The sequence below is a fragment of the Podarcis gaigeae genome (genome assembly GCF_964106915.1).
Source record: "Podarcis gaigeae genome assembly, chromosome: 8".
NCBI classification, from domain to species: domain Eukaryota; kingdom Metazoa; phylum Chordata; class Lepidosauria; order Squamata; family Lacertidae; genus Podarcis; species Podarcis gaigeae.
In genome coordinates this window covers 16,696,059-16,720,607 of record NC_139684.1, presented here as the reverse complement: position 1 = coordinate 16,720,607, position 24,549 = coordinate 16,696,059, and the positions used below count along the sequence as shown (strand labels likewise).

At 43.9% G+C, this 24,549-nt stretch overlaps 1 protein-coding gene across 15 annotated transcripts in view; it reads left to right on the top strand.

Moving 5' to 3' along the window:
• KIF1B (kinesin family member 1B) overlaps positions 1–24,549 on the top strand; it is a 133,135-nt gene that overhangs the window by 50,844 nt on the left and 57,742 nt on the right. For 5 of the 15 annotated variants that reach the window (XR_014567004.1, XR_014567005.1, XM_083750112.1 and 2 more), the window contains exons 8-15: positions 9–86; positions 1,010–1,075; positions 5,935–6,010; positions 6,968–7,046; positions 7,569–7,711; positions 15,012–15,145; positions 20,612–20,691; positions 22,092–22,167. Coding sequence is in view for 13 of the 15 variants with exons in the window: in XM_083750112.1 (XP_083606238.1) it covers positions 9–86; positions 1,010–1,075; positions 5,935–6,010; positions 6,968–7,046; positions 7,569–7,711; positions 15,012–15,145; positions 20,612–20,691; positions 22,092–22,167 (732 nt within the window). In the remaining 2 variants the exon portion in view is untranslated. Of the gene's footprint in view, positions 1–8; positions 87–1,009; positions 1,076–2,080; positions 2,099–5,934; positions 6,011–6,967; positions 7,047–7,568; positions 7,712–9,779; positions 9,819–14,933; positions 15,146–20,611; positions 20,692–22,091; positions 22,168–24,549 lie in introns of all 15 variants that reach the window. The other 10 variants (XM_083750120.1, XM_083750114.1, XM_083750108.1 and 7 more) reach the window with 5 other exon arrangements.

Below are 24,549 nucleotides of genomic sequence, written 5' to 3'. Positions count from 1 at the left end.
CTTTCCAGGTTAGCAAAATTAGCCTCGTGGATCTTGCAGGGAGTGAGAGGGCAGACTCCACTGGTGCCAAAGGGACCCGATTAAAGGTATGAGTTGGCTCTGCTATGTTGTGGGTAGCCAGGGAAGGAATGTAGGTCTGTGTTAAGAGCAGCCACTTTGCATGCAGAACACTCCAGGTTCAATCCTCAGCATCTCCAGTTAAAAAGGATCAGATAGCAGCAGGTAATGGGAAGGACCCTTCTCAGCCAGAGACTGGAGAGCCACTCCCAGTTACACTACTGGGCTAGACTGGTCGATAGTCTGACTTGGTAATGAGTACATTCCTGGATGTTGCCAAGGGTCATTATTCAGCATGCTGCCCTACCCACTTTGGACTGAGACCTTAGCCTTTGTCTTTTCAAAACAGCCGGCCAGATATTTGCTAGCCAATCTTCAGCCATGGTGGGGGTAGAAAATGAGATAAGAGTACAATTGATACCCTGAATTGGAGTGCCTGTTGTTCATGGGTCCCACCCAGTAGTTGAGGGACTGCATGTTGAGAATCTTGCATTGCAAGGGGTTGAACTAGATGACCATTGGGGGACCCTTCCAACTTTACAGTTCTGATTCTGTGATTCTATGTGATCCTTAGCCCTTTCTATTCCTCCTGTGTGGGTGGGGCTTAATGGCTTGCAGAGGTGAAACCAGAGTCCCTTCCGCTTTGCTGGGGGAAGGGAAAAAAGCAGCCTGCATCTCCAGGAATTCTAGGGCACTGATGACTTATGCATGATGTATACCTGTTGGTCAGATCCTAGACCAACACAGGTGACCACTAGGTAAAGAGAGTCTGTTCTGAGATGCTGTATCATGCATGGAGTCAGACACAATGTACAAAAGAAGTGGAATCCTTAATGCCATAGGATTCTGCAGCAAAAGAGTCGGGTGGGTGGGGGTGAAGTGTCTCATTTTTCCAGACTTCCTTTTTATATCTGGACAGCTTCAAAATCAAATGTTTGATTTACCTTTCTAGGAGGGAGCAAATATCAACAAGTCTCTCACCACCTTGGGAAAAGTCATTTCAGCCTTAGCAGAAGTGGTAAGTCCGAATTATTTTCACACTCATTTTTTAAAACAAAACAAAACCATGAGCTTTACAAGTCCACCTGGTTCTAGTAACATGCCAAGACATCAATAAAATAACAACTGCCTCAGGAGGGTGTGGCAGGATATTGTGTGTTAACCGACAGTGTTTTAACAGCTGTTTTAAAAAATAATTACTGCCCAAGTAGAAATGTTTTTGTTGTAGCTTTCCAAAGGCAGAGGGCTTCAGAAATCTACTATTTGGAAATAGTGATCCTCTACCCCAATTCTCCCCACCTGCTAAAGAGCCTCAGACATGCTGATTTTGGGATGATTTGGGTGGGGAACTAACTCGGGCCAGCAGGGCTCCTGATTTTGACTCATGAGGCTGCTGTCCCTGAAAAAACCTGCTCACCAGGCTCACTGCTGGCATTATATCGCAAAATTCTAAACTAGAGAGGGCATGGGCTGGGCTGCATCTGTATGTGGCTGGGCTCAGACTCCCATCATCCCTGATCATTGGCCATGTTGGCTAATGGGAGTTGGAATCCAACAACATCTGAATCTCCAGTGGTTCCTTAGTGCTGTTTCAAATGGTCAAAGCCTAGCTCAGAGGTGACTGCTTCTCTTAACACTGAGTATAGTGTTAGCCAGGCTTTTAACATGCTGTGCATGTCTGATAATGCCTAGTCCTGGAGCTTAAGGCACATGGCAGGGTTCTCCCCTTATGCTTCATCTAAGCTCTTAAATTGACGTGGTTGAAGCCCCTCTAGCTCCTGTCCTCCCTCCTAAGGCTTCCTGCCCTACTGTAGCCCCTCTTCATATAGTCAAACTCCATAGGTTCAAGGTTACCACCTGGGGAAAGTGTTTTGAGGTGCTTACTGTTGTGGTTCCTTGGAAAAGTAAATGGAAGTACATCTGTGAATCTGTGGTGCCTGTTTAAACTCCCTCCTCTTCCTTGCTCAACAAACGTAACCTTATCTTCTTCCTTCTTTCCTTCCTTCAATGCTTCCAAATTTAGGATAACTGCACCAGCAAGGTATGATGATGGAGGAAGGGTAGCTACTGTCAACTAAAATGTGATATAGCCTGAAGACCAAGGGTGGAGAAGCCGTGACCTTCCGAGATGCAGCTAGACTCTAGCTCTCATCAGCCTTCCCCATTGATCGTTCTGGCTGGGCTGATGGGAGCTGAAGTCCAGCAACATATGGAGCGTTGCAGGTTCCCCCACTTCTGGTGCTGACTATGTGGGTCTTTAGACCAGAAGAAAATAGGAGCAGGGGTCCACAGGGTTGCACTGGTTCCATGTTTAAGGATGCATTTCCATTGGCTTCAGAATCTCTTTAAAGGGGCCTCAAAAGCCATCTAGTCCAGCCCCTGCCTATGCAGGAAATTCATTTGCTGCACCATTTACTTGCTTTTATGTTATTTTGTTGGTTTTAGCTTGTATTTTTGTTTTAATGGATGTTGTTGCCACACTGTACATAGTTTATACCCCTTACAGGTGTGGTTTTTAAAAAAAGAAAACTTAAGTGGTTTAGAAATGCTTTTAAATAAATAAATAATAAACACAGTCACCAAAATGGGTGTTTGGGCTCAACCATATAAGTCTGATTTATTTTTATTTTTTAAAAATCCTATACTTCCATCTTTCTCTAAGATGGTGTTTGCTGTGGTCTCCCATCCAAGGGATTAGCCAGGACTACAAATGCTTTGCTTCAGTATTGGGTCCCTCTAGATCACTCTCTGGAGGGGACGCAGGTGGCGCTGTGGGTTAAAGCCTCAGCGCCTAGGACTTGCCGATCGAAAGGTCGGCGGTTCGAATCCCTGCGGCGGGGTGCGCTCCCGCTGCTCGGTCCCAGCGCCTGCCAACCTAGCAGTTCGAAAGCACCTCCGGGTGCAAGTAGATAAATAGGGACCGCTTACCAGCGGGAAGGTAAACGGCGTTTCCGTGTGCGGCTCTGGCTCGCCAGAGCAGCGATGTCACGCTGGCCACGTGACCCGGAAGTGTCTCCGGACAGCGCTGGCCCCTGGCCTCTTGAGTGAGATGGGCGCACAACCCCAGAGTCTGTCAAGACTGGCCCGTACGGGCAGGGGTACCTTTACCTTTACCTTAGATCACTCTCTGGACCTCAAGGGAAAGGATTATTGATTCACAAGAGCACAAAGTGGATCCCTGCTCCTGTTGTAACTAACTTGGTTTCCCCTTTCTTTAGCAGTACAAGTAACATGCACTTACTTATTGCTGCTTCTTCTGAAACAAAACTTTAGACCAGGGGAAGTAGTGGTCCTCCAGGTGTTGTTGGGTTCCCATCTCCCACCACTTCTGACCACTGGCCATGTTGGCCAGGCTGATTGGAGATGGAGTGTAGCAACACATGAAGGACCACAGAACTTCCCACCTCCTTGCTTTCAAAGTTTCTGGTTCCCACCAACCAGAGCAGAGCATATGCCCGACTAACTCTTATTTGCCATTAAAACCTGGGAGTCTGCACTCTTCTCTCTCCTACTGTTGGCTCTCAAATGAGTAAGAAGGGGCATTTGTTGAGCTGCTTGTGTGTTAGGGTGGTTTGCATGCAATAATGCATCGCTGAGGTTGCTACTTTACATTTGAAGTTTTTGCAGTGGAAACATTCAGATGGATGCAATTGAAACTGACTTCTGATTAGGCCTGCTCTTTCCTTTCCCACCTCTACTGCTTTGCCTAAAAGTCAGATGGCACTTGCTGCAGTCTCCCATCCAAGGGTGACCAGGTCTACAAATGCTTTGCTTCAGCATTGGGTTCTCCTAGATCATTCCTTGTAGCCCAAGGGATGGATTCTTAATTCACAAGAGCTTTTAAAAAGTGCATGTGGGAACGGGTTTGTGGGTGTGGGTGTTTCCTGCGTAGCATCTGTTTCAGTCCTGTGCCAAAAGTAGCACTTGAACCCATGTTCAGGAGCACCTCTCACTGCTGCACTGTGCCAAAATCTACACAGACTGCTTCCTAGCTGTTTCCTTCCTGCCAGTGTCTGTCTGTGTTTTCCTGTGAACACTTCCTAAATCCTTCTAATCTTCAACCAGGTACAAGATTAGTCTGTGTGGGTGGGAAGCAACATAGAATTGGACCTCTCTAGTCTAATTTTGCTAGCTAAGGCTTTCTGACCTCTCTCTGTCCTCAGTAATCTCTCCCCATCCCATCCCCTTCAGTAATTTTAAATGCTCTTCCATCTGTCTGTACCCACTTCATTGGTGGCTGTTATCCTTTCTTAGGTAAAAGCCCAGCGGTATGTAAGCACAAATATAATTCAGCTGATGATGCTTCTTGGCTTGCTGAAAATTAATTTCTAAATAAAACAGAATACCCTTGATCTAATCTTAGTGCCGTACTCCAAATATGTCTGGCTTCAAGCTTGCAGAGTGTTGTGGAAATATCCAGAGTCTCTTTGGATTAACTTCATAGCTTTGGTTTTTACTGAGGTGGTCAACTTATATCTAGGTTGTACCACTTGGGAATGTAGTTGAGCCTCCGCCCCCCTTTTTTAGAAAGCAAAAACACAGTGCATGTAGAAGCCCAGTGTGTCAATTCGAAGGATTCCAGCCCTAACCTTTCTCCCTGAATTTCATGGACTTTTATTTTATTTACCTATTTATTATTTATTAAATTTATATATCATCCTTCATTCGAGGATAAACTATACAACGTACAATGTTGTTTCACACGTTGCTATATTTAGCTTCTTAGTTTTCTATCCTGTCTGCAATTATTTCATCTGCACAGTCGATTTAACTCAGTAGGTGGACAACTTTCTGTTCTCTTGGCAGAGCGGAAGATGTTATCTTCAGAAAGTGGCCGGGGTGTGTGTGTGTGCATTTGTTGATCAGTCAGGTTCTGTAGTAATGGTGATTGCTAACAGGTGCTTCACTCTTATAGTGTATGTGATTTCAGGCAAAGCCAGAAAATAATAATACAAGTATGTGTGGAATCTCTGGGTTGCATCAAACTAAATTTTACTCAGAGCAAACCCATTGAAATGTATGGACTCAAGTTTGCCATGTCAATTCATTTCAATGGGCCTGCCCAGCATTGGATGCATCCTTTGTGTTGCAATGCAGAAGCATTTTCTGTGTGTGCAAAACAATGGGGAAATGTTTTGTAGTGAGAATTTTTGTTGTGGGGCTTGATGGGGCATATCAGCTGCCAGTTGACCACATCTGTTTCAACTTGAAATGACCTGGTCGTGATCCAAAGACTGGCAGGGCTTGTTCATGCACATGTGCAACTTTCTAGCTTATGCTTCCATGACAGGAGCCCATCGTACTACAAGACAAGCCACTTTTGAAATCTTTTTGCTACACAGCAAGGAGGAATGCTGCTTGAAGAATGAGAAATAAAAAAATCCCACTGAGTGTGCTAAAGCACTCAGGCAGGATGAAAGTAGTTCATGAGATCCCAGCTCTGAAGCCTCTCCTTGCTTTGTCCCCCCCCCCCCAAACCTATTTTTAGATGTCTTATAACTTGGGTAAGATGGTATGTAGCATTTTAGCTGCCCACCTTCATGACTGTTAGGAATATATTAAAAACACAGACATTAATTTCAGCAGTTGCCTTCTTAGAAGCATTCAACCCTCCCTGTAAAACTCTTCTGCCTAATTGTTTAATGATAGTTTTTAAGATCTGTTTAGTCTAACCAATTGACTAAACCATTGTAGCTTTAATTCTAGTATGCACTTGCTTCCTGAAGCTTTTGTTTCATTGTGAGATTATCTTGGCAAAAACATGCCTTCAGATGTTGCTTCTTGAAAGGTTCAGGAAAACATGTGCACACAACTTTGTGCAGACTTCCTTTTTTTGTGTGTGGCAACTGGCTTTTAAATGCTAATGTTCTCTTGCAGAGTAAGAAGAAAAAGAAGACTGATTTTATTCCATACAGGGATTCTGTGCTGACGTGGCTGCTTCGGGAAAACCTGGGTATGTTGACATAGCAGAATCTTTTCCCACCTTTTGTTAGTTCCCTGCTAATTAGTAATTACCTTTCATTGTTTTACACTTGGTATTTTGGGGTGGGGAACCTTTGGCCCACCAGATGTTGCTAGACTACAACTCCCAGCATTACCTTTGACAGTTGGCTGGGCTGCCTGGGGTTGATGGGAATTGGAGTCCAACAAACATCTGGAGGGCCACAGAGAGATATAGCAGGGAGCCCCCTTTCTGGGTGGTGCGTCTAGTTCCCAAGAGCCTTCAGGGGTCCTGTGCCCTTCCCAGGTGTTACTGCAATACAACCCCCATCATTCCTCATCATTGGCCATGCTGGCTGGGGCGGATGAGAGTTGGAGTCCTGCTTCATGTGGAAAGCCACAGTATCCCCACCTCTGTGGCATTTCCAAGGTTCAATATTGTACACTGTGGCTGCATCTAATGAAGTGGACACTATTCCACGAAAGCTTATGCCCTTATAAATTTATTTCTCTTTGCAATGATACGAGACTTCCTGTTGTATGTCCATCACCTTTGATATATATTTATATATAGTATTTGGAGGTTAAAAAACAGGTTTCTGGTCTTTAATGTTCTGAGGGGGAAAAGATACCTGAAGGTTAGATTTAGGATTATATCCAATACTAGTCCTACTCAGAGTAGACACACTGAAATTAATGGATATGACTAATTTAGGTCCATGAACTTCAGTGGGTCTGCTATTAGTAGAACTAGGTTGGATACAACCCTAAAATATAATTTTCCCACTTATATGCTTTGTATATTGAGGAAATAAAAGCATTTAGGATCTTTAAAAGAGCCAGTTTAATTTCTTGTTGACCTTCCTATGTCTTGGCTGTGGAACCTGGATTTGTGACTCAGTCTGTCATTAGTGCTGTTAGCAGTCAACTTTGACTCCTGTTTAATTGGATACCCTTTTTTGCTTCATAGGTGGCAACTCAAGAACGGCCATGGTGGCTGCTCTGAGCCCAGCAGACATAAACTACGATGAAACACTAAGCACTTTAAGGTATTGAACGTGGTGTCAAAATGGGGCCGGTCTGCTGCTTTCCCATCTAGTTCCCTTCTTTGTAGAATGCAAATGTGAAATGGAGGTTGATTCTGGTCTCTTATTCTACTCACCTTAGTTAGTTGTGGTAGCGTAAGGAAGTGCAACAGAATCATATGAAGACTCTGTTTAAACTCCTTAAAAATTACATGCGGTGAGAGGAACTGAGCCATGACTAGGAAGTTGCCTTACACCAAGTCAGACCATTGGTTCATCTAGTTTAGGATTGTCTACACTGACTGATGGCAGGTCTTTAGGATATCAGGTATGGGACATTCCCAGCCCTACCCAGAGATGCCAGGGATTGAATCTGAGACCACTGAGCTGCTGCCCTTCCCCAGAGGGGAATAACTGTGTCATAGAAAGTGGTATCAGCTAAGGCTCTTGCACATTGCTCAGATTTGACCTTTAGATATGTGGCAGAGTTGTGGTGGTGGTGTGTGTGTGTTTTAAAATGAACTGACCCTACACCTGTCTTTCCAGATACGCTGATCGGGCAAAGCAGATCAAATGCAATGCTGTTATCAACGAGGATCCCAACGCCAAGCTGGTGCGGGAGTTGAAGGAGGAAGTGACCAGGCTCAAGGATCTCCTCCGTGCTCAAGGGCTCGGAGACATTATTGACAGTAAGTGGATTATACAGATTCAAGCTCTGGGCCTTGCTGTGGGAGATAACCCTCTTACTCAGCTTCGGAGCTGGGGGTGGCAGGCTGGGAAATCCAGGCACTTTGGTGGATTTGAAAGACTGAGGAGCACAGCAGGGGAAGAATGGAGCCAAGGTCATGGATTTGGCAATCCCACAATCTCAACTTCAGCAGCAACATTTGCTTCAACCTCAAATTCTGTGTGGAGCCTTTCCAGGCTAGCAGCGAGGCCAACAGTTTTGCTGAGTGGTGTTCTGTATAGCCTTCCGTCTTTCTGGAAACTTTATACATATTTTCCTACCCGTTAAACGGTGAATGCGGGGGCTCCCAGCAAATGGGTCCCACTGCAGGAAGTGAGCTAAAGCTGGGCCAGCTGCAGTCATTTCTTCCATCGACCCCCTCACTTGCCTTCCAGCTCTCCATCCCAACAGTATCTTCAGGCTGTCAGTTTCCACTCCAACTGCCTTCCATTTCAGGGCCCCTGCCAAAGCAAACCAATTCAGGTTCCATTTTCTTTGCCCTAAGTTTTGGCCGAGAGGTTGGAGCAGCTAAGCTCCTACGGCTATGTATGGATGATTTTGGCACAGAACAAACAACCTGGTTTTCAAACCCCTTTATTGGATATCTGATTCCTCACTGCCTACCCACAGAGCACAGTAATGTAAAAAAACAAACAAAAAAACACTTCCAACAAAGTAAGAACATAAGAAGAGCTCTGCTGAATCAGGTCAAAGGTTCATATTCTGTTCTTACAATGGCCTAGCCTCTGGAAGGCTTGCAAACATGACCTGAGTGCGACAGTGCTTTCCTCACTTGTGATTCCCAGCAGCTGGAATTCAGAGGCACATGGCCTCCTGAAAGCACACAGCCACAAAAGCTAGCAGCAACTTATCCAGTAGACAGTGTATGCAAGCGAAGCAACTCTTGTCTCTTGCTTGGAAAGACAAAAGAGCTGCAGAGGATTGCGTTTCTGGGAATGCCTTTTCCATTGTTACATGGTGAAAATATTAAAACACCTCCCACCCCCAAGGAACAATTTTCCAAGAGCTTTTTATCCACCTCACAACATAGTGAGGTTGGCATTCCCCACGTCCTGGCCACAATGAAAATAATTGTTTACTTATTTGTTCCATTTGTATACTACACCATCATATGAATACATCGGGTGGTGTGCAAATGACAAAAAAATGAAAGCAAAAATAAATAAATCAAGCAGATCAATATAAGCAAACATAGGTCTATATCCAACCTAGTCCCACAGGCAGAAGTCCCATTGAAATTAATTGACCTTACTCATGTCTGTTAATTTCAGTGAATCTACTGAGGAAGGGGCTGTACTGGCCCATGTGGTGGGGAGCAATTCATGGTCTGGGATGGAACCACCCTCCCAACACTCCCATCAGTGTTGAGAGAGTGGTTCCATCCCAGAACATGAATCGCTCCTGCTTAGCATGATCTTGTCGTTTCTTTTCACTGCTCAGAGGTTGCCATGACATTCAGCAATGGGATTTGGCAATCACACAAAGCACCAGGAATGTAAGAATTTGGTCTCTGTTTGGCTAAGGATGACCGTTTTTACAATGTGGGTGGCAGGGCATTTGTAAAAAATGTCTACTTATTTCTCCCGAGGGGTTGAGGGGGGAGGAAGGAAACTTTTAAAATAAGAGATCAGTGTATTTGTGAATGCATTTGGCTTTAAGAATTGATGTTGAGCTTTGGCCTTTTGGGTTGTGGGTGCTTATTTGTCTGCCAAGAGACATTCTGACTTAATCACGCTTAACGAGGCCACAATCTGTATGCATTGCATGCCTTTGCCTTGAAAAGAATGGATGAAAGAAGAAAAGGCTGTGAAACAAACAGCATTAGATTTTTTGAGATCCCCCCCTTCCCTGATTGTGACAAAACTAGGTAAATTGCTTGTGTTCTATTTGAGAATCTGATATTTTCTTTGTATCCAGTGCCTGGGCTTTTCTTCCCTTTCCTGTGTCAACTATTAATCCTAGATATTTTACCCTTCTTGTATCTTCCCTTCTAAACTTCCTTCCTCCAGTTGATGCATTGGACGATTTCTCTGGAAGTGGAGGCAAATGTGTGTACTGTGGAATTAGTAACCTTTCTAACCTTTTTTGGCTTTTGCTTTCAAGCAAGCTTTACATGCTGTTCCTTGCAGGGAAATCCCAGGCAGAACCTTTTTAAAACCAACATTAGCAGCACGGAGCCCAATCTCTTTCAGTGGAACCCGGCCCCTTGCCAACCACTTCAATTTTTCAGGCTGCTTTTGGGCAGAACACAAACTCAAAGCTTGTATTTTAAGGAGTGATAACAGTGTGGTGCTAGAGTGGGTTTGAATTAACAGGATTTGAGACCATAACTTTGATAAAAGTATGCAATTTATGGCAACAAATGAAAAAAGATGGTGGCATTTTGTTTTGGTTTTTGAAAAAAGAAAACATGAACAGATATTGAATTTTTAAAATTCCATTTTAAACTGTAAGTGCACTGCCAGCTGAAAAGGGCTGGAATTGGCACTTTTCAGTTTATTTTCATTCAGGACCGCCCCCCCCCAAGTGTTCCTCTTTCCCCTCCACTCCTCTCCCATCCCAATCCCCATGAAAAGATATTTCTCACATTTAAAAATAGAACCATACCCAACGATAATGAGGTAACTGGATATATAACGAATATGATTCATTAAGGCAGCACTTCTTTCCTTACTGTCTTATATCTCTTAGGGAAAGAAAACCTTTCCTTGTTTTATAACTTTCAAATATACGTGGGAATTTGAATTGGATTTTCCTGGAAATGCAAGGGCAAACATTAAGATGCCATCTTAATCTCAGATAGAGGGCTATATCCAGTGCCAAACGTATTCAGATGACTGAAGTTAGGCATATCTGTTGATTTAAGTAGGCCTAGTCCTGAGTTGGATTCAAACCACCATGCAAAAGGCCTCTGTCTTTACAAGATGCAATTGAAGTGACTTGAGTTGATTCCACCAGTGTGATGGGTTTTAAAAATTCCCTTAGGGAATGGGGAGCACTGGTGGCTTAGCCTAAATAGTATTTCTTTATTTAGGGTTGTATTATTATTATTATTATTATTATTATTTACTTATTACATTTTTATACCACCCTTCATTCGAAGATTACAGGGTGATTTACAATATAAGCCCAACTATGTTATACTCAGAGTTGACCCACTGAATTTAGCAAACCTAAGTTAGTTGTGTCCATGAACTTCAGGGGTCTGTTCTGAGTAGAACTAACTTTGGATATAATCAGTGCTATTTTCCTAGAAAAAGAGGTGCGGGAACTCATGAACGCCTCCCTTGTTCTCTTACAATGGCAATGGAGCCTACCTAAGATGTGCTGGAACTAGGTTCTGGTGAGTTCTGGCTGAAAAAAGCCCTGGTTATAAAACTAATTAATCAATTACTAGCAGCCTTGCACCTGATGCTGCTATGGAATTCTAAGAAACAAACAACAGCACAATGCAGTACTGTCTGATATCTTCATTCAAAAGGGCATTCAATTGTGTCCAAACGTAGACACAACCATGATCTCATCATCATGCAAAATCATCCTGCAAAAATTGGTTATGATATCTTAAGATGTGCCCAGACACATAGAGAACAGCTAAACGGACAGACAAACTGTCCCCTCCCCAAATATAGACTATTATTACAGGGTTTTTTTTAACCACCCTTCAACAGAGGTCCCGGGACAGGTTATAGCAATATAAAAATAGTCTGAGATCCAGCACTGAGGGTCTTCTGGTGGTTTCCACACTGCGAGAAGTGAAGCTACAAGGAACCAGACAGAGGGCCTTCTCGGTAGTGGCACCCTCCCTGTGGAATGCCCTCCTACCAGATGTTAAGGAGATGAGTAATTATATAATATTTAGGAAACATTTGATGGCAGCCCTGTATAGCAAAGATTTTAAGGTTTAATGTTTTATTTTGTTTTTATATGTGCTGGAAGCCGCCTAGCGTGGCTGGGGCAACCCAGTCAGATGTGTGGGATACAAATAAATTATTATTATTATTATTGATATCATTTTAAAGAATCTAAAAGATCCACCACTATGTTCCCCACCGAAAGCAGCGACAAACGGCTGTATCTGCACAAGACAAAATCCCTCGCTAGACTTAATAACAGAACTAGAATGACTAAATGCTGTCAACCAGCCACCAACTCAAAAACGGACCCTACGCTTGCTGTCCTGGAATATCGCAGGGTGGGGAAACAAAGGCGGAGACCCAGACCTAATGAACTTCTTTAAAGACTTCGAATTAATACTTCTACAAGAAACATGGTCAACTAGAGATATCAAAATCAATGGCTTCACCTCCTATACGAAACCCGCATTGAAAACAAACACGAAGGGCCGGCCGAAAGCAGGGTTCTGTTGTATGATCAAAGACAACTTAGTGTTTGAAATCAAGCAACTAGAAGAATGCTTACCACTTGCACAAGCTCTACTTTTAACCCAAAACAAAGATTCTTTGCTACTTGTAAATGTCTATATCCCCCCAACCAAAAACAACAGCAGCAGTGAAAACTGGTCACAACTAACCTCTTATATAGAAAATCTGACCAATAAATACCCAAATGCCTCACTGATAATAGCAGGTGATTTTAATGCCAGAGTAGGAACCAACAATGAACAACTATGTAGCAAACTAAATTGGAATACTGATAATGATATCGCACATGCCCTGAAAATAGGACGATTCTCCAGAGACAGGGTTGTTAACAACGAAGGCTTACGCCTACTTGAATTATGTAACAACTTTAATTTGCAGATTGTGAATGGTTCAACAAAAGGCGATAGAAGCGGGGAGTTTACATACTTCTCCCCCCGAGGATGCAGTGTCATCGACTATATTCTTGTCCCTTATAATATTATAAATTCGATCATGGACTTCAAAATTGGAACGCGCACTGAAAGCGACCACCAGCCATTATCGTTGTCTATTAACTTAAAGGACGAAACCAAAATAACTAAGTACAATACCATAGAACCTTCTCAATACAAACAAATGACCCAATTAAAATGGTCCCAGGAAATGAGTGTAGCAGTGGGGCAAAAACTTACAGCCAACCTGAGAAAACAAGTATTATCTAACTTAAAGATCACAAATTTCTACAGTGATATTCCGAAAATTTATAATGAAATCTTTCAAATGTTTGTAGAGCTTAGTACTCCACCTAAAGTTTGGGTACTTAAACATACCGCTAGCCCTTGGTTTGATGATGAATGTTTCCAGCTAAAAAGAAAACTGCGCCAAACATTTAAAAATAATCGCACTAAACTAGAGCCCTCTTACCTTGATGAAAAAAGAAAATATCATTACATTCTGGCCGAAAAGAAACAGAAATACGCAACCCAAAAATGGCTACAATTATTTGACTCAATTCAGAGCAAAAACAACAAAGCGTTCTGGAACCTAGTGTATGGAGGATTGAAAGCCGAAAACCAACTAACTCTACCACCAATTGCAGAATCCAAATGGTTCCAATACTTTACATCTGTATTTAACAATCTACACAGTGAACTTAAAGGAAATGAAACCACCAAAAATAAAATTATTAAACTCCAGGAGTGGCCAAGGGTAGAGGAAGAGGAAATTAGAGAGATAGTTAAAAATTTCAAATCGGGGAAATCTCCTGGGCCAGACGGTCTACCAATAGAATTATTTAAGACCTATATCGATTGGTGGGCAGAACCCTTAGCCCAACTGTTTACGCTTATAGATAAATATGGGATCATACCTGAGATATGGCTAAGATCAATAATTATTCCAATCTTTAAAAATGGCGACCCAAAAGAACCAAGGAATTATAGACCGATAAGTAGATATCATTTTAAACAATTGACAATCAGAACACTAGGGTGTTGTGTTTGTCTGTGTACACATACTTACACAATCAAGCACACACACACACACACACACACACACACTCACAAACACACATATGTATCAGATACTCTCATCTGAGTTGCAGCCTTGCCCGTTACTCCTGCCATTCCTAGATGAAGCAAATAACATGGTGGATGAGAGAGATCTGTCTGGAATTTCCTTGAACTCTGATACTTGGCAGTGTAAATTTTTTCAGAGTGGCTCTTGCTTTGGGGCATTTTTTCTCTCGCTCTCTCTTTAAAATTTTTTTTTTTTAATTGATGCTGCTTCCAGCTTGCCGGCTTTTAACTCTGCCTTGAGCACCAGCAGCTGCAGCATCATGGAGGGAGAACCATGCATGGCGCAAGGGTGCGATGATGCTCTGTGCAAACTGTGCAGCAGTCGCAGCAAGTGCAACTCCTGTCTCCTCCCTGTCGTCCCCCCTCCCGCCCCGCTGTGAACGCATGAATTATTCCACAGGAGGTCTGGTCAACTCCATCTTTGCCCTGCCCGCTTGCCGAATCCTGGCGGCTCTCTTGTTCCCGAATCTTTCCTCTCTTTGCAACCTCCCTGCTCTTTTCCGTATTTATAGATGGCAGTTTTCAAACCAAATTAAAACTCACCCCACATCTTATTTAAAAAACACAACTTACTTGTTGTACTCTGTACATATTTGACCTGTTAAGCATAGGCTGAAGAAGGAGGAAGTGCCCAAACATGAGTTCTTCCTTCCTGAAACCCATCCTATCCAAAGATGCATGCAAGTCCCTATGTCACAACCTGGTCTGGTCATTAGTGGAAGAATCAGCATATGAAGCTGCCAATGGCCCATCTAGTCCATAGAGACACAGGAAGCCACCTTACATTGAATCAGATCCATTGGTCCATCTTGCTAGGCTGGCATTGCTAGTGGTGAGGGACAATTAGCTCTTAAAGAGCAGGTGCACGCCTCATAAGAACAGTCCCAAACTGGGGTGCCACCCTTGAAAAAGATCCTACCCCTCATGGATTCCAACCACCCATCAAGTGAGGAGGCACCTGATTCAGGGCCATGCCAAATGAGTGTAACAAACAGGCAAAGCTTCTTGGAAGGACATCTGTTTCAGAACTGCCATCTAGTCCTATTAAACCTGTCTCTGTTGCTGCTTGTGTGCTACCTTTCTTATACGGGTGTCTCCTTCCTGTTTTTCCTCCCTACCTTCCTTTTTTCTGCTCTTCTCTCCTTGGCCTCTCCTCTCTCCATCCCTGTATTTCTGCCTCCCCTCCTGTCTGTTGCCTCCCTCCCTTCCTTCTCTCTCTCAGATCTGAAAGATTTTCAGAACAATAAACACAGATACTTGCTAGCATCAGAGAATCAACGTCCTGGCCATTTTTCCACAGCATCCATGGGCTCCCTCACTGCATCCCCATCTTCCTGCTCTCTCAGCAGTCAGGTGGGCTTAACGTCAGTCTCCAGTATCCAAGAACGGATCATGTCTACGCCTGGAGGAGAGGAAGCCATTGAACGTTTGAAGGTACGGACATGTCCTCCCTCCTCATATTCCTTACATGTAGGTAAGCATCAGGACCCCAGAAGTATCAGTCTCAGTAATCCAGAGCAAAGGACACCCTGGTTTCTGAGTGGTGGGCAAGTTCCACTGTGGCCACCCTCCTTACTTCAGTATTTGCCATGTGTTTGATCTATACATTTGGGGTGGTGCCTGTTTGGTTCTGTGCACAGTTAACGACATGGGGTTGGGTGTATCCTGTAGCCTTCCAACACAAAACCAGAGCACAGGCCTGGAAGAAGAATGAGCTTTCATTGTGGGGAGAGGGGACCTCAATTCCTTGTTTCTTAAAACTTGAGAGATATTTGGTCAGTTCTAGTGAAATCTCAGTAGCGAGGACAGGAGCTAAGCAGAACATTCATTAGCAGGAAGATCCACTCACTCCTCCCTTTTCAAATGCAGAATGAATTGTGTGGTGTATGCTAGGATATTCAGACTTACTTATTAGCATAGTTGCTTATATATTAACTGATTAAGTTCTTTGCCAAAACTTCCATTTGGTTAGAGTGCTGGACTAGAGTTGAGGAAGCCCTAGTCACCTTTTCTGGTGAGCTACTCTCGTTTTTGAGCCTAACCTACCTTGCAGTAGGATTGTTGTGATGTGGAGCGAATGGGAGATACAACCATCTCTACTGCCTTGAGCTCCTAGAACAACAATTTAATAAAAATGAAAACTCCAGACTGCCCTGAATCATTAACTTGTCAAAACTAATAGAAACCCCCCTTTTAATCGTACACACAGCTGTGGGTTCGGCAAGAGTGGTTTAAATGATTGCTTTTTATCATTGACTAAATACTTGCTGCTGCTTGCAGGATGTTGTTGGGGTCCCACTTTGTCTCCAAAAGCATTCCTGGGTGTAGTTTGCGTATTTCCAAAGAGAGCAAAAAAAATACATTAGTGGTACTTGCAAGGTGAACTCATTCCTTTTGGTAAATGCTAACTCAACAGCCATCTGCAGGCAGGTGTGGAGGATTCCCTGGTCCTGAATGGGGTAACTGTGCCCCTGAAGGACCAGGTGCACAGCCTGGGAGTCATTTTGGACTCACAGCTGTCCATGGAGGCACAGGTCAAATCTGTATCCAGGGCAGCTGTTTACCAGCTCCATCTGGTACGTAGGCTGAGACCCTATCTGCCTGCAGACTGTCTCGCCAGAGTGGTACATGCTCTGGTTATCTCCCGCTTGGACTACTGCAATGCGCTCTACGTGGGGCTACCTTTGAAGGTGACCCGGAAACTACAACTAATCCAGAATGCGGCAGCTAGACTGGTGACTGGGAGCGGCCGCCGAGACCATATAACACCGGTCTTGAAAGACCTACATTGGCTCCCAGTACGTTTCCGAGCACAATTCAAAGTGTTGGTGCTGACCTTTAAAGCCCTAAATGGCCTTGGTCCAGTATATCTGAAGGAGCGTCTCCTCCCCCATCGTTCTGCCCGGACACTGAGGTCCAGTTCCGAGGGCCTTCTGGCGGTTCCCTCACTGCGAGAGGCCAAGTTACAGGGAACCAGGCAGAGGGCCTTCTCGGTAGTGGCGCCCGCCCTGTGGAATGCCCTCCCATCAGATGTCAAAGCGATAAACAACTACCTGACATTCAGAAGACATCTGAAGGCAGCCCTGTTCAGGGAAGTTTTTAATATGTGACATTTTAGTGTATTTTTCATCTCTGTTGGAAGCCGCCCAGAGTGGCTGGGGAAACCCAGCCAGATGGGCGGGGTACAAATAATAAATTATTATTATTATTATTATTATTATTATTATTATTATTATTATCTGATGGTTGGGAAGATTTGAAATTGGTGCAGTCCTGGCTAGGTCAAAATCATACAACTAAAACTGAGGAGCCAAGTCATGGACTTCAAGTAGAAGTGCCGGGGGGGGGGGGAGAGTAGTGGATAAAGAGGGTTTTTTTTATCCCCACCACACCATAGTAAAACTCTGGGTCATCCAATGAAATTGATCAATTGGCAGGAGATGTGGGGCGGACAAAGGAAAGTCCATGGCACGATACTTAACACATTAATGGCAATAGTGGCCACAAGATGTCATGATCCCCACTGGCTTGGTATCTTTCAATGTTGATCGGACTAATGCACAGGAAAATAAGGCTATCCATGGTTAATCTGTGTGACTTGTAGATCTGATGGCAGTTTGCCACTGAGTACCGATTACTGGGGAGCAAACACTAGAGAGAGAGATAGTGACTCCTTGTGGATTTCCTGGAAGCATCTGGTTAGCTACTATGCTTGGTAATGGGGTGTTGGGCTAGATGGATCTCTTAACACTTAGTTTCTTATGGATGCTTAAAATCCATTCATTTCTAAAGCAAATTTGTATGGAAATTCCTTGATCATCTAAAGTGTTTCTTAAGAAAGCCATAAATTCTGAATGTAGCCAACTTGCTAAGTGTGGGCTGTGCAATGAGGACTACGAGTATGTTGCATTGTTGTATACTGCTTTCCTTCCATTGTGGCTTTTGAGAGGATGGATGTCAGGTTCCAAAGAGGTCCTGGACAGGGCAGATCCAGATCTGCTCAAATTTGTGGCTTCCTATATCTTCCGATTGTACTCTGCGACCATGCAGAGACCCTGTTTCAAGAAGGCCTCAATGCCGCTTCTTTGTCAGACTAACAATATGGCACCCAGTGAGAGAGAGAGCATGACCAAAATGCCAGAACTCAAAACCAATTCAACCAGCATGATATATGGGACAGTTTTTAAATGCCTGGATCAAGTTAGCCACGAGCACTGACGTCAGAACTGCAGTAGGGATTGTGAATGTCCTGTGGAACATAGGAAGCTGCCTTGTACTGAATCAGACCATTGGTCCATCCCACTTAGTATTGTCTACACTGACTGGCAGAGGCTTTTGAGGGCTTCAGACAAGGGTCTTTTCCCAGCCCAACCTAGAGATGCCATTGGGGATTGAACCTAGGACCTTCTGTGTGCAAGGCAGATGCTCTACATCTGAGCTACGGCCCTTCCTCAATATGTGCATCCTTTGGTTGAGATTAATTTTTTATGGCAATGAACATAGAATTGTAGAGTTGGAAACCCAAAAGGCCATCTAGCCCAGTGCCTGCAATGAAGATGAAGGTGGCATATGCCTCCTTAAGCATTTTTTATTTTTGCAAACAGGGCTAGTGTGCCTGTGTGGGACGAAGATTGAAATCCCTGGCCTTTTATTGGGATGTTCTTGCTTGCCTTCCTATAAAATAAGGATACTGGCATGTAAAGCCTCTGGTTGAGTGGCAGACTTATAAATATATTTCCATGTTCAGTTGAGCTGAGGAAAATGAAGAGTTTATTTCAGCAATAATAATTCAGTCTTTCCTGGAAGTGTCACATTGGAAAACGGAGCATCAAGACCTGGACCCCGGAGATTACAAATGTGAAGGGAGATTACAAATGTGAAGTGCTCACAGAATGCCTGCCCCCACCCCCCATACATGGACAATGGAGGCTTTTGTCTATGGAACAGCATCAAAAGGGCACAGCAGCAATCTTTTGGCTTTTACCAAAGCCTCCCTCTCCTCCCCCACGGTTGGGCATGTGAAGCAGCAGGCAGGTTAATGTTGTGAATTTAAATACTGCCTACCCCTCCTCCTTTTTTCCTTCTTTTCCTCTTCCCATATTTGAAAAGCTGCCAGGGCAATTTGGCTGGACTAGCACGCACACTGCACTTTTTACAAAAATGCCGTTGACATGGAGATAACAGTGCTGTCTCTGCATTTGCCTGGCGCTCTGTCATAAAGTGGCGTCTTCAAACATATTACGCCCCCCCCCCAACTTAATGTCTGGGCTGGCCTGCCTGTGAGTCTTCCCCCTTCATCAGCATTCAAGGCAACATCTCCGGCATTTTGAAGGGGAACGGGAGGATGGAAGCAGCTTGGCAAGGCAGCATCTTCTGACAAGTTAATGACTGAGGGCATCATGAGCTTCAAAATGACAAGCAAATAGAGATGTGGAAATGAGCAGATCATCTCCAGCCCCACTGGGGCATTGGTAAATAAGAGTGTGTTTCCTGTTACAAGGGATTCCAACCTCTCTTCACTTAACCCCTCCCCCACCAATCTTTTTTATTTCTTCCTCTGTTTTCTTGGCTCTTAGAGTAAGCTTCCACAGTTGAAAAACAGCCCTGATATTTGTCTTTTCCAAAGGGGAATGAGAGTGGGAGAAATATTCCCTCCCCTCCCACCAGTTGCTGTGGGAACAAACGACCATTTGTGCACAAGTTGCCAGACTTGCTGTTGAAGGGGGGCGGAAATCAGAATTCTAGAGTAATGTTGGTGTTGGACCTGCATGGTTTTCCTTGAAGGCTCTTTGGTGGTTTAGATTCCACCATGCCTTATGGTGGGGAACTTGTCAACCAGCCAGAACGACACATTTCCATCTGTAATACTTCCTGGCGACCATATGCCAGTGGTGGGCAAGTCTGGAGGAAAAAGTGGGAGGAGCAAAGGATATGACCCTTACATCAGTACAACAGGCTCCATTTCTACTGTGCAAAAAAGGCAGAGAGGTTTCTATATGCACATTCCACACACATCTCTCTATCCAAGCAGGTCAGAGGCATTATCAGTTAATTGGGCACAGACCAGGACATGGCTTGGGCAGAGTCCTGAAGGCTGGGTAGTGAGGCTGGGGGTGGGCACATTTGGCCCTCAAGCCTGATATTTCTCATCCCTACCTTATGGGTTCTTGAAGATATTGGCAGCATTTGGCTGCTGGAGAGAGGAGTCAAGCATCAACAGCATTAAGCTAAATGACCAGGGTGCGGGGGAGCGACCATGGTTGGCTCTCCTGGACTTTGCATGTTCATACTAGGCCATGGTTTGTCTTATTGTGACATGCAAACCAGGTTCCTTTGTGAAAGCATATTTGTACTTATGTGCATGCACAAGTGTGTGCATCTGCCTGGGGAAGAAACAGGAAGTGATCCATTCCATGATAAGCAAATGTAGCACCCACTTGAAAAGTTCTGTTGTATCAGATGATATTCCTGCAAATTTGGCACCTTCTTAGCAAGTTCTGTTGTATCAGACCTCTCAGGACTTCTAACACAAGCAGATTTGGTAGCATGGTCAGGTGCTCTTAAAATTTGCCAGCCTCAGAAGCAGTATTTCCTATTAAATTATATGGCCACCCATCTGTAAAATTCTCCAGGTGGCATACAAAACGTATCTTGTAAAGGTGCTCCAAGGCCCAATTCATCCTTCATTAGATGGAGGATTTGACCCAAGACTCCAGACTGCAAGTTGACCACTGTATTTGCTGCTCACTATCTTCATATTGTTCATTTTTATGCTTCTGTTTCATTTTTAGATTTAGCTAAATGTAAAAACTTGTTTCATCAAATAGGCTAGTGAGAAATGGGTATTTAGATGTAGCTTCCTTGTACATACCTCTAATTCTCTGTTGGACTTTTTTGCAGGAATCTGAGAAGATCATTGCAGAGCTGAATGAGACATGGGAGGAGAAACTGCGGAAGACAGAGGCGATTAGGATGGAGAGGTTGGCACATACATAAAACCACAATCTATGTTTGCTTGGAGGATCTTAAGCCATATGAGGCAGGATTGCAGCTAAACCTCATTGGAAAGGGAGAGGACCTTTACTAAAACGGAGTAGAGGAATAGTCACAGGAAAGGACCTAGCAGACCAGGTTAAGACCAAAGTTCTGCAGGAATGGCTTTGTTGCTGAAGGATTTGAGAGATACAGCATGTGAGAGGGTAGTGTGAGACAGGGGTAGAAGAATGGTAGATCAGGATCTATTAGGGGATCTCTGGGTGGTTTGGAGTAGATTAGCCAAGGATTTCTGGTTGTTTTTAACTATAGCAAACTCAACATTGTGCATGTTTGTTTTATGCCTTAAATTCATTTGCTTTAACAAATGAAGCTGTTTATGTGACAGGCATCAGGAGTGTATTTTGATGTGAAATGACTTTGAGCTCAGCTGTGGCCCAAGGAACCATTTCTTGAGCTGAGCAGGTGTTCAGAGGCACCCTGGTCCATACCTACTTGAGAGTTGGTTGTTTGCTTCCACCCTTCACACTGCTATTTTGCGCTGGGCTTTTGTTGAAGCGTGATATTCTAATAAAAAACCCCTCAAAAGTATGTCTAACCCAAACCCACCATATTGTAGGAAATGGGGTGAGGAGTTACATGGTCAAAGTGCCTGAAACAACAGGAGGAGGTAAAAGAGCATCAGGGAGGAAGCAAAGAAAGGGAGACTAAAAAGACAGGTAACCGCAGAGTAGAGAAGGTTCAAATGTCACAGCTAGAAATAGGAAATCTGTCTGGAGAGCTAGAGAGAGTGTAGCATAGAGACATGTAGAGAATGAAGGATTTCCAGATGGTTTTGCCATAGTAAAAATAAATGGCTCTAAACCAGGAGTGGGTGGGTGAACCTTTGGCCCTACAGACACTGTTGGCCCTCCACTCCCATCATCCCTGAACTGTACTCTGCGGGAGCAGATGGGAGCTACAGCAATATTCAGAATGCCACAGGTTCCCCACCATTGCCTTAAATCTTAATACAGGAGACCTTGGGTCAAAAATTTCCTTGTTGCACAAATTAGAATGCACTATAATCAAACTACGACCCTTCAGTAAGTGGATCTGCCAGAGGGAGGGTTGTAGATCAGTGGCAGAGCAGTTGCTTTGCATGCTGAAGGTACCAGGTTTACTCCCTAACATCTCCAGACAGGACTGAGAGCATCTCCTGCCTGAAATCCTGGAAAGCCACCGCCAGCCACTGCAGAAAGTACAGAAATAAATATGTCCCATCACAACTGTATGTCATGATTATTAACCTTGTATTTTGTGATTATGAGCTCCTCTAATTCCCTCTGTGTTTTGAAGCTTGAATTATAAATATATTTCAGTGATATCTCTTTTCCCTCCTTCATAGAGAGGCTTTGCTGGCTGAGATGGGAGTCGCCATTCGAGAAGACGGAGGAACCCTTGGTGTTTTCTCACCTAAAAAGGTAAATCTGTGCTGTTGAGCTGTTTTGTGAAGACTGCCCATTACTGGGCTTTTTGGCTCCTAACCAGTGTTAGAAACTCAGATATATAAGCCAAATGCCAAATGGCACCTTAAACCTGGGTTACGGTCGCCACAATAGAATTTCTAGGTGCCATTCCCCTCCCCCCTTGAGATTTATTACTATTACTATTATTAATTTCATTTTTTTATTTTAAAGAAAAAAATCTCAAAAGTGGTTTAAAAGGTAAAGATACCCCTGACCGTTAGGTCCAATTGCGGATGACTGGGGTTGCGTGCTCATCTCGCTCTATAGGCCGAGGGAGCTGGGGTTTTGTCTGCAGACAGCTTCGGGGTCATGTGGCCAGCATGACTAAGCTGCTTCTGGCGAACCAGAGCAGCACACGGAAACGCCGTTTACCTTCTTGCTGGAGCAGTAACTATTTATCTACTTGCACTTGACATGCTTTAGGTGGGCAGGAGCTGGGACTGAACAACAGGAGCCCACCCTGTCGCAGGGATTCGAACTGCCAACCTTCTGACCAGCAAGTCCTAGGCTCTGTGGTTAGACCACAGTGCCACATTAAAACATCAAATAAAACAAACACATTCAAGCCTCAAGGAAAATATTTCAGATCCTTCTTTAAGTGACATTTAGCTTTCCCCATATTTACCTACTTAATATAGTCAGTGCTTTTTTTCTGGGGGGACACAGGGGTATGCATACCCCTAAACATTTTGTGAATCTTTGTACTTTTGTCCATTTACTGTATTTTTCCTGATTTGATCTATAAAATGGTGATTTTCTTGAGTCAAAATGAGAGCACCCCTAAACATTTTTTTAGGAAAAAAAGCACTGAATATAGTTTCCCCATAGCAGAAGTACTCTAAGAAGTAGGAGGCCAGTATGGTGGAGTGGTTAAACTGTCAGACTAGGACCTGGGAATCAGGGTTTGTATCCCCACTGAGTCATGAAGCTCACTGGGTGACCTTGGGCCAGTCACAGCCTCTTAATCCCTACAATGACCCTGTGAGATAGGTTAACTGAAGAGAGTGATGAACCATGTATTACTTGGAGAAAAAGGTGGGATATAAATGCAATAAAGAAGTTATTCTGCTTACTTGCTTAAGAAAACCGGAGAGGCCAGCCAAATGGGGATGGCAGTGGCCAGCCTGGCATCCAGAGATCTCCACGTGGTTGCAGTTGGACCTCTGGCAGTTGCAAAACATGCCTGGCTCCTGGAGAATTTCTAACCCTGCTCCTAGTCAGGTTGGATGCAGCAAATAATAGGTATTATCACTGTTCTGCCACCCTTTGGAGCAGAACTTGAGCAAAAGTTTACCAGTGCTACTGGTAGATTTCAGAATGTCTTGAAGTTCATGTGTGCTGAAACTGGATGTGCGGGTTTTCAGGAACCTTTTCATAAAACTTATATAGGGCACATAGGTGAAACAAATAATATTTGGCCACCCTGTGCGAAGCAATAGCCAGTTTGATGCATAACTTTATCATAGGAATGTAGGAAGCTGCTGTTCTTTATACCAAGTCAGACCACCGGTCCATCTAGCTCAGCATTGCTTACACTGACTGGCAGTGGCTCTCCGGGGTCTCAGACAAGCCCTGTGTGGAGATACCTTGGATTGAACCTGGGATCTTTTGCATGCATGCCAGATGTTCTGCCACTGAACTATGGTCCTTATAAGGTTAGGCTCCAGAGGTTGTTGTAGTTGGGCATTTTCCTGTGGCCCCAAGATGGGCAAAGAACCCAAAGGCTCATCAGCAAATCCCTTCTTAGTCTTCTGAAGTGCTGAAAAGACTTTGAAATTAGTGTGGAAGAAGTATTGGTTTGCACATTCTGCCTCGGCTGCATCAAGGGGGCTCAATGAAGTTTCCTTATTCAGGGGCGCCTGGAATTTTGGACCTTGCAGTAGATCTCACTATGGTTATTGCTCCATTCCCCTCAAGCTCTCTCTTTCCTCTTGTTTCCTCTCATTTTTCTGGACTCTCTCCATGTAGATCTTCCCTCAGAGGCCATCAGCTCTGTTTGATGAGTCTTTTGACGCATTTGCTCTTGACCAGGTTTGTGCAGGTGGAGAAAACAGATGCTTAAGTAGAGATTTCTGCCTATGGAATTAGAAAATAGACACTGATCCTTCTTCCATTTCCCTGTCCCATCCATCCTGATACTCTTGTTGCTTGTGGTCAGCCTTTTCCTCATTCTGAACCCTCCGGTCCTTAGAGTTCTCATAGTTTCGTTTTATGCTGTAAGGTGGCATATTTTAACTGTGGAAGTCTTGGAACACTAGTTAATGAACTAGAGTTACTGGCATCTTCAGTGTTTGTCTTTGTTGTTGTCTGTCTCATGTTTTCTTTTGTTGTTGTTTT